This window comes from Phascolarctos cinereus, unplaced genomic scaffold, assembly GCF_003287225.1.
Source record: "Phascolarctos cinereus isolate Bilbo 61053 unplaced genomic scaffold, phaCin_HiC Scaffold_3;HRSCAF=262, whole genome shotgun sequence".
In the NCBI taxonomy this organism is placed as follows: Eukaryota; Metazoa; Chordata; class Mammalia; order Diprotodontia; family Phascolarctidae; genus Phascolarctos; species Phascolarctos cinereus.
In genome coordinates, this window is record NW_027555736.1 from 57,676,289 (window position 1) to 57,687,038 (window position 10,750).

The following is a 10,750-nucleotide window of genomic DNA, read 5'->3' on the forward strand; positions in this document are numbered from 1 at the left end:
CTTCTCCTTCTCCTTCTCCTTCTCCTTCTCCTTCTCCTTCTCCTTCTCCTTCTCCTTCTCCTTCTCCTTCTTCTTCTTTTCCTCCTCCTCCTTCTTCTTCTTCTTCTTCTTCTTCTTCTTCTTCTTCTTCTTCTTCCTCCTCCTCTTCTTCCCTGCCCTTTCTGCTCCTCAGCTGGGTGACTTGAGGACATTTCTTTGCCTCCCTGGGCCTCAGTTTCCTCATTATTAAAATGAGGGGTGGTAGGTTAAATGAGATTTTCCAGTTTTCAATCCTATGATACGAAGATGGGTTTATTTGATACAGCTCTAGACAAATGGGTAGAAATGATGGGTAGGCAGCTTAATATATTCCATTCAAGAAACCTCTATTAAGCCCTGATGATACATAGGTCACTATGCTAGTCTTTGGGGTGGAAGGGAAAATGGAACAAGGAATTTGTTTTGACCAAATAGTGCTTATCATCTAGCAAGGAATTTGACATATATTCAAATATTGTATGTTTCTTACCTAATATAGTCAGTTTAGTGCTCTATGGATAAACCCACTATTCTTATGACTTCCCAGACAGAAAAAAACATCCCTTCTTTGGCCATATCCACCCTGCCATGTTTTGTCTGCCCTATAAGAATGTGAGATGTTGGAAAACAGGGACTATCTCACTTTTTAAATTTAAATTCCCAGGCTTAGCATTTAATACATTTTTATTCATTCATTTGTGAACTAAACAGATGAATGAAAAAGCACTTATTAAGTGTTTCTTATGTGCCTGGTACTGTGCTGAGCACTGGGGATACAGATATAAGCACAAAAGATGACTTCTACCCTTAATGAGTTTACATCTTAATAGGGGAAGGCAACTCATGGAGATGAGTGGTGGTTAGGGAAGCTGTTTTGCCAGGGAGGCCAAAGAGAATGGTTATTGGAATAATAGGACAATTTATTGAGATGCCTTTATGAGCAATGGTAGTGTTGCCCAGAAAGAGAGGATTTGGGGAGTAGGGGATTACCTGAGCATGAGTATTTGGATTTCTGGGGATGAAGAATTCTAGGATGGCAGTATTTTCTGAAAGTAGCAGAGCACATAGTGGAGGGTGAGTACAGACAAGAGTGCGAAAGACAGAAGAAGGGAGAACATACTGGAATAATAGAGAAGTTGTGATGAGAAGGTCGTAATGTGGAAGAAGGGGTTTAGTGTAAGATAGAAAAATAGGTGCTTGCATTTGGAGAGAATTTTAAAAATCAAGATCATGGACATGGTAGAATTCCATGCTAAAATGAATCATAGGACTTAGAGACAGAAGGGGCCTTTGTGATTATCTAGTCCTAGATACTCATTTTACAGATGAGAAAACTGAGTCTCAGAGAGGTTAAATGACTTGCTCCAATACACACAAGTAGTAGAAAGCTAAGATTTGAACCCATGTCCTCCAAATACAGTGCTTCTGCTTTTTAAAACACAAGCTTCCCTTTTATTAAATAATGAACTTAGACTTCACAAACATGGGCACTTCTATGTACGTGACAAAAGGATTGCGCATGAACCTGTGAACTTCTGTTACATAGTTTTTCAAAGCATATATTCAATTTAAAATGATAGTAACCCAATTATTCTCCTGCTTTGTGTTCCCTTCTGACCTTCATTCTGTTCTCTTCTATGTATTTAAAAAAATTGGTTCAAAGGTGCTTAATTAATTGCTTTTTATATTACATCACATTGAGACAAAGTTGTGAACATATTACTGTGTGGATGACTTAGTGTAGAGAAGAAGGTTGTTGGAGTTTAGGTTGAAGAATTGTATGGTCAAGTTGTTAGAGGGAATGTTAACGTGGATCCTGAAATCTCCAAAGATAAGGATGGAAAGTAACACCATGAGCTAGAAGCTAAAGTCACTGAAGGGCTCTCTAATCATTACAGCTATCCAACAATGGAATGGACTACCTTGGAGGTAAATGGTTACCCATCGGAGGGCATCTTCAGGAGGAAGCACATCCACACTCCTGGTTAGATACATTTTAGGGAAGGTGGGGAGGTTAATATTTTAGGTAAGAATTAGATTAAATGACTTACGAAGTTCTTTCCAAATCTAGGATTCCATGATTTTCAGTAATAGGAAAGCAAATTTTCTCTTAGTATGCATAAGAAAAAAACATTTTGACAACTGGAATTGTCCAACAATGAAATTAATTCCCACCTCTTTTTCCTTTGTTCAACATACACAGAGTGTCTAATGTGTGCATAGGACTATGTTAAGCATCAAGGGAGAGCCAAAGAAGGATAAGGAATAGACTTTGCCCAGGAAAAGCTTACAATTTATAGTAGTTAACATATAAACAAATAAATACAGAACTAAGTTGAGCATGATAAGTGCATAAGAGATTCCCAAACAGCTATGAAAATACAGAAGAGGAAGAGAGTTCCCAATCACAGGAAGTGTTTAAGCAGAAGCCAGGTCCATCTGCCAGTCATTAGGGAGAATGGATTTCTGCATTGGGTGGGAGATTAGACTAGATGCCCTTGAAGGTCCCTCTAAGCTCTAAGATTGTACTTCTGTGAGTTTCCTGGAGGCAGAGCTGGGCACTGGAGATGCAAAGTGGTCCAGGCTGTGGGCAGAGGAAATGCTACTGAGGAGATGTTTCCCATTTGCTTACACTTTAAAGGCAAAACGCCTGCTGTTCATATTCTTAACATATGTTAACCTCCACATAGTGGATCCTGCCAAGAAACTGTCACAAAGGTATTTAGCAGAGGAAACCACAGAGGAAACGTCCCCATTGTACTTTGGGGCATGGTGCAGCTAATTGGGCATGTACCACTCTGTGTGTTGGGGGCTGGGGATGGTCACTAGTACCTGAGGGGCTGCAGTAGGAGAAGAGCAGAACACCCAGTATTTCCTGTGTCTGAACCTTAATCCCCTCAGCTGCTGACACAAATCAAATGCACAGTTGATCTCCAAAACGATTCAATCAGAAAATAAACAAATAAAGGAAACAGGATCCAGCTCATGGCCCTCTTGGGAAGTGGAAAGAGGGTCACAATGACAGCCTCCCTAATGGGGAATATGGTCAGTATCCAAAAGGGATCATCTTGTCTGGGGGCTCCCTGGGAAAACTGCCATTATTAGGGGAAAAGGTGCCTGAGCGTTGTTTTGGTTCTTCTCTGGCAAATGACAAAAGGAGTCTGTTTTCTCTTCTTTCTCCCTTCCCCCCTACCCAACTCATCTTTTTCAGAGCTAAGAAATTCTATCCTTTAATGGAGAGAAGGGCCCTTGCAAACTAATTCTCAGCAGCTGTTTACAGCAAGGTTCCACAGTCCCCTGCCAGGGAAGCCTGCCTTGCTGGGTAAAATGTGCTGGGTAAAAACAGATCCATTGTACAAGATGGAAAGGAGGAGAGATTGATGATAATGACTCATATTTGTGTAGTACTTGCTGGTTTAGAAAGTGCTTTCCTCACAGCTATTCAGCAAGGTAGTTAGTACAAGTATTATTTTGTCCATTTTAAAGAAAAGGAAACTGAGCCTCTGACAGGTAGGCTTTCAATGTGCCTGGTTTAAAAGCTGCAGTGGAAATCTATGGAGGTATGGGAGGGACATGGCTAGAGACTGGGGTGGTAGACTTGGAGAGAAGAATGAAAAGACAATGGGATCTATATAGAGACCATGCCAATGATAATAATCCATGATAGGAGCAGTGGCAAGAGGTTTTCCACTCTGGGTTGCTGGAAGCAAGGATTCTACAATGTTTCCTCATTCCTCTGTTGAAAGGTAGCATCTTCTAGTCACTGAGGCTTCAGTCTCTGTCCAGTTGGCAGGTCTTGAACATGTTTTTCCATTCCTAAGTTTCCAGTGCTAGGTTGAAGAGAGATGGGGCAGGGAGAGACAGAGACAGATAGACAAACAGACATACACACACACACAGAGGGAGAGAGAGAGAGAGAGAGAGAGAGAGAGAGAGAGAGAGAGAGAGAGAGAGAGAGAGAGAGAGAGAGGAAATAATAGCTATCTTTGGGTTGGCTGTCTTGGTCTCCAAAGTGAACATGGTTTTTGTATCCCCTAGCCATGACTTTTTAACATATTATGACTCTGTTTTATTTTTCTTTGCATCTACTAGCATGCCCAGTCTAGGGCTGAATGGGTAATATGATAAATATGGAGCATGAATGGGTGAAAATTTCTCCTTCCACCCCATTAGATCCTAGATCAAGAGAGCTAGGAAGGAGCACAGAGACAGTGTAGTTCAAACCCTTCATTTTACAGATTAGGAAAATTAGGTTCACCAAAGTTAGGTAACTTTCCTAAAGTCCCACAGAAAAGAAGCATCAGAGGCAGAATCTGACTCCACAGCCAATGTTCTTTCCATTTTCCCATGTTGCTTCCCTGTTTCACGTCTTCCCATTTCCCCTACTTATCTCTTTAGAGGCTTCATGGTAGGGGTGATTTGCTTAAATATTGGCTACTGAGAGAAAAAAAAATGGTTTGATTCCAGTCAAGTAACTGCACTGACTAGATAATGAAGTAATTAATCTCCTGCTTGACTAGATGGTACAGACCTAAATACGCTAACTTAGAAAGAATTCTGTGCTCTTTCCCCAGCTCAACAGGACAGCAATTACTTTGCACCATAATAGCAGGTTGGGCCTTGAGATGCCCATCTTCTATTTGTTCCTTCACTCTCCCACCCAGACACATCCATACCACATTATCCCTCCCCACTAGAGGTCTCACTCTGGAAGAGCCCTCATCCACCCACTCCAAAAACTCATCAGACATACATTCAGGGGATACAACTTGAACTCTGACCTTATTCTCCACCTTCCTACCACACCCATGCTCTTTATTCTTGAACACCCACTGGTTTTCCAAACAGAAAAACATTTTACTGCATCATACCAACATCGCTTTTCCCTGCTAGCACTCGGGGAGCCAGAACATTATTTATCAGTGAATGGTTTCAGCATAGCAATATGGAATATTAAAATCTCTTTTTTTCAGGTTTAATCTCCTCCCTATCTGTCTCGTCTCAAAACCCCACAATTCATAGAGAAAGTTACTTGAATCTTCTGGTTCCTATCAGCCTAATTATAGTTTCAATATACAACACACAACCCTCTAAATTAGATAGGGAGGACACGAGAACACATTATGTAGAGTATAATAATAATCTGTCTTTGTTTTATCATTTCATGTTGTTGTTTCCCTTCCTAGCAGCCTGAATTCTTAATGCCTTCAAGTAGCTTACTGAGATGCCTTCCCCCAGTGGTGAAGCTATGACAAAGTTACTGACTTGCATATAAAAGACACCCAGCACAGAGCCTGGAGCATCTTTGCTGTCATTTAAATTTCAATCAGCTCTTCTGTTTGTATGTTTGTTGCTTTGGACAAATGAAATTAGCAATTTGGGGAAATTGATTAAAATAGCTGGTTTATTGAAGCCATCAAAATATCAATTAAAAACACCTCTGAAATTCCTAAATTTACCACAATTAGGGCATTTTAGAAAAGCAGGACTTTATGGTGAGAGTAGAGGACCTAGTATCAGAGAGTATTGGACCAAGGGACAGAGGCAGGGAGAGAACCCAAGTGCCCTGACCCGACCGGTTGGGTTACTTTGAGTAAGCTGCTTCACCTCTGTAGGTCTGTTTCTTCATTTGTAATGGGAGGTGAAGGATGGGACTGAGTTATTCAAGAGTTCTTAATGTGTGAAGTCCATCAATTTGTCTTCAAAAATATTTTAAGAACTGTATTTCAATATAATTGACTTCCTTTGTAATCTTACATATTTTATTTTATGCAATTAAAATAATTATTCTGAGAAGGGGTCCATAGGTTCCAGTGGACTTCCAAAGGTGTTCATGACGTAAAAAAGGTTAAGAACCCCTGGCATAGATGATCTTAAAAATATCATTACATTCTAAAAGCCTATGATTCCACAATAAGGTCCTACCTGGCTCCATATTAATAATACATACGTTAAAAGTATATAACATAACATAGCATAGCAGCTAGGTGATACAATGATAGTGTCAGGCCTGGCATCAGGAAGATTCATCTTCATGAGTTCAAATCTGGCTTCAGACACTTCCTACCTGTGTGATCCTGGGCAAGTCACTTATCCGTGTTTGCTGCAGTTTCCTCATCTGTAAAATGAGCCGGAGAAGGAAATGGCAAACCACTTAGGATCTTTCCCAAGAAAACCCTAAATGGGGTCACAAAGAGTCAGACATCACTGAAATGATTGAACAACAACAATATAATATTAAATAAATTCAACATATTGCTTTCGAAGCTGTTCTGGTCTTCTGTGTTTCTCTCTGAATTTTCTTCTGTTTTCTTCTGTGCATTTAAAAAGATTTTTCAATGACCATTTTTTCTTTCCTTAAATCTTTTTTGTAGTTTTTGTTTGGCAACATTATCAATAACTTCCCTTTCCCCTGCCCTCCCCCTACACTTTGGAGACCCCTCTCTAAATGAAAAAGGAAACAACAAATAAATATAGTGAAGCAAAAAGTCCACAGGGGCCATGTCCAAAAGTGTTGTACCTTAAGTCCATCCTTTCTCTTTCAGGAGGCGGGTCGCATGTTTTAGCATCAGTCATATGGAGTCATGGTTGGTTATTGCTTTGATTAGAGTTGTTAGGTCATCCCAAGTTGCTTTTCCTTTATCATGCTATTGTTAACAGCATAAATCTGTTTTTCTGATTCTGCTCACTTCACTCTAAGTCAGTGTACACGAACCTTTCCAGGTTTGTCTGAAATCATCACTTTTGTCATTTTTTTATGGTGCAATAATATTCCATTACATTCATTTACCATAATTTGTTCAGACATTCTCCAATTCTTGACTGCCTCCTTAGTTTCCAGTTCTTTGCTACAATAGAAAGCACTGCTCTAAATATTTTTGTACAGTATGTAGACATTTTTCTCTTTCTTTTACCTCCTTGGGGCATAAGCTTAGTAGTAGTTTCAAAGGGTATACACAGTTCAGTGACTTGGTTCATACTTCCAAATTGCTTTCCAGAATGGCTGGAATTGGTAGCTCCATCGACAATGTACCAATGTGACTGTCTTCCTATAGCTCTGACAACTGCCATTTTATTATTATTATTTTTTTCATTTTTGCCAGACAAGTGTAAGGTAGAACTTCCAACTTGCTTTGATTTACATTTCTTCAATTAATATTTATTTGTACCATTCTTTTTTCACATGATTCTTGATCATTGGACTTTCTTTCTTTGAGAACAGCCTGTTCATATCCTTTGGCCATTTATCTATTTGGTAATGGCTGTCATACAGCATATTTTAATCAGTTCCTTATATATTTTGGATATTGGACCTTTAGTAGAGAAATTGCAGCAACCAATGGTGGGCCTGGAATCCTGCCTAGATTAATGTGTATGCTTAAGGGTTTACCCCCATCCTAGGGATATTTGCAGGTCAATATGGGACTCAGGAAGATGAAAGGTCCTTAGGGATTGAAAGGATTTAATATCTAATGGCTGAGATCTCACCATAATAACTGGACTCCTGGGAGATATGTTGAGGCAGCGATCCTGCCCAACAGGATTGCTTCATGCAGAACAATGATAATTCTTCAAAGAACCATCATTTGATTGAAACAAAGGATCATAAATCTCCAGCCAGAACACACCTTCAAGGTATTCTAGCCCAACCTCAATATCAGAAAAGGATACAGAGGACCAGAGAGGTTGTGACTCATCCACAGTCTCACAGGTAGAAAGTAGCAGATCTGGGATTCCAACTCAGGGTCTAGGACTCTGAGTTCAATGTTCTTCCCATAGTACCAAACTGTGTCCTGTGTGCATTGGCATTGTCCTGGAGTCCCCCCTCTCTGTCAGCCCAAATAGCCAATCAGTTTTCAAATCTTGTTTCTACTTCTCCCATATCTCTCTGATCCATCCCTTTCTTTCTACTCAGGCCCTCATCACTTTTTATCTGCACTTTTGCGTCAGCCTCCTATTTAATTGCCTGACTTAAATTTATCTCCCTCCTCCCATCTTCCTCCTAATCCATCCTCTACACAGTTACCAAAGTGATTTTCCTAAAACACTAGTCTGAACATGTCATTGTCCTAGTCAGTAAATTCCAGGGGTTTCCTCTTCCTTCTAGGGTCAAAGACAAAGCCCTCTATTTGGCACTTAAGGCTCTTCACAGTGTGACTCTAACCTGCCTTTCCAGCCTTATTATTCCCTTTAATATAGTCTACAATCCAGTGAAACTGGTCTTCTTTCTATTTTCCACACTTGACATTTCATTTCCCATTTCCCCCATGTCTGTAATATACTCCCTCTTCACCTCCATCTTGTAAAATCTCTTGTTTGCTTCAAAGCTCAGCTCAAGCATCACATTATAGAGGAGACCTTTCACGATCTTCCTTGTCTGACAGTGCCTCTTTCTTGCCAAATTATCTTGTGTTTGCTTGTGTATATATATCTTATAAGGGTAAGGACAAAGATCTGTAGAATACACATACGTCCCTATAGGAAAAGGCACTGGAATAACAGCTCAAAATTACAAGTCTTTTGTAACACCTTCTAACAGAAGGAAGAGAGAGAGAGAGAGAGAGAGAGAGAGAGAGAGAGAGAGAGAGAGAGAGAGACAGACAGACAGAGACACACACACAGAGGTAGAGAGAGAGGTAGAGAGACAGAGACAAAAAGATAGACAGAAAGAGACAGAGACAGAGAGAGACAAAGGTAGAACATTAAGCACTTACTTTGTGCCAGGTATTGTGCTAAGTACTGGAGATACAAAAATGAGCAAGCAAGACTGCCCCTGCCCTCAAAGAGTTTATGCTCTGGCAGGAGGAAACAAATGTAAAGTGGAGCCATAAGGTGGCAGTGATAGTGGGGTTTAGACCATGATCTTACACCATATAGCACAGTAAGCTCCAAATGAATATGTGACCTAGATATAAAAAGGTGATATTGATGGAGTTGGGACCTGGACCCCAGAAAAGAAAAACCCAGGACTTTGCCACTTGGCCAAATCTCTGGCATTTTCCTGAGGCTATAATCCCATCAACTGGCCTTTCATTGTGACTATACCCAATCTCCCAATTCTGTAACCCTTAACCCAGCTTGGCCCTCTATTGTCTTACCTCCCTATGGCCCCTGGCCATTTCCCACCCTCTGTCCTAGTTAGGCTCCATTATCCCCTGGCTACACGGTCCAGATCCCAGGAGTTATGTTCACCCCAGCTTACTGTCCACTCCCATCCAGATCCTTCTTAGACCCCTCCTCCAGTCATCTTAAATTACTCGGCCGCTCCTAGATCCCTCCCACAGGCTTTCTGTATAAAAGGTCCATTTTGTCTCCATTAAGGTGCTTAGATTCTTAAAATCTAGCCAATAGCTCAGTAATATTCAGACTCCTTAAGAGTCTGCCCAATATGACAGATGTTCTAATAAATTTGTATTTGACTGAAAGAAGGCTTGGGTTGAATTCTTTCAGACAGGACCTGTGTGTTGTAATTTTGGGGCCCCAGCACCCCTAAACCTCAACAATATCATGTAAAAATTAGAAGAGCAAGGAAGAAAGCTTTTATCATCTAGATGTACTCCTATGAAATTCTCTATCATGCCCCAGGAACCTCTTCATCCTGGAAGATCACTTCAGTCACTTATCTCAGACATATTATGTAAAAATCATCCGAAGACAATAATGCTAATGAAAAGAACCCAAATAGACTCTTTTTAAGTACCCTCTGCCTCTGGGAACTTTCCCACAGAATAGAGGGTAGAAGGCTTCTCCAAGAACCTTCAATGAAGGAAGGCTCGTATAACCCCCCCCTTCTGTCCCCACTTCTCCCCTCTTTTCAGCTTCCTTTTCTGTGCTATTTTCCTCATTAGAATATAAGTTCCTTGAGGACAAGGACTATCATTTTGCTTGCATTTGTATGCCCATGAATTTGGGAATGGCTGAACAAATGGTAGCATTTGAATATAACTGAATGTTAGTGCTGGTCCCAGAGTCTGGAAGACCTTAGTTCAACACTGTCACAGACAGTTATTAGCTATGTGACTTCCAGAAAGTCACTTAACATATCTTGGTCTCAGTTTTCTCCTCTGGAAAATGGAGATACTAGCAGCACCTATTTCATAAGGTTGTTGAGGAATTGAACATGTATATTTGTGTATACATATATTTGTATGTGAAGTACCTTGCAAACCTTTAAATCTCCTTTAATGTTAACTATAGTCATCACTATCATCAGCACCAACATCATTGTTATTAGACCATTTAAAGAAACACAGCAAGACTTGTATGAAGTGATTCAGTGGGAAGAAAGAAGAACCAAGCGAAAAGTATACATGATTACAAAAATGGCAATGATATTAGCATTACAAGGCAGTCAAACTGAGACTCATCAAGAAATATCTCCTTCCCCTTAGTAGAGAGATGAGGGACTTCAAAGGTGAAATGCAGTTTACACCCTTTAAGACACTGTGGCTGTGTCAGTTGGTTTTACTTGAATATTTCTCTTGGTTTTAAGGAAACATTCAACATATATGGGGAGGAGAGAATTAAGGAGAAATGATAATAGTGATAAAAAAACCAAAAGGTAATAACAAAACAAAAACAAGGGGGCATCTAGGTGTCACAGTGGATAGAACTCTGGCCTTGGAGTCAGGAGGGCCTGAGTTCAAATATGACCTCAGGCACTTGACACTTACTAGCTGTGTGACCCTGAGCAAGTCTCTATTGTCTCACCAATAAAAAGCAAAATAAATAA

The 10,750-nt window shown here is 40.2% G+C and overlaps 1 protein-coding gene across 1 annotated transcript in view; it reads left to right on the plus strand.

Moving 5' to 3' along the window:
- RPS24 (ribosomal protein S24) overlaps positions 1-6,155 on the plus strand; it is a 497,231-nt gene extending 491,076 nt beyond the window's left edge. The window contains exon 5 of the mRNA XM_078150870.1: positions 6,145-6,155. Coding sequence (XP_078006996.1) covers positions 6,145-6,147 — 3 coding nt within the window. The 3' untranslated portion in view covers positions 6,148-6,155. The remainder of the gene's footprint in view (positions 1-6,144) is intronic.
- The last annotated feature ends 4,595 nt before the right edge of the window (positions 6,156-10,750 follow it).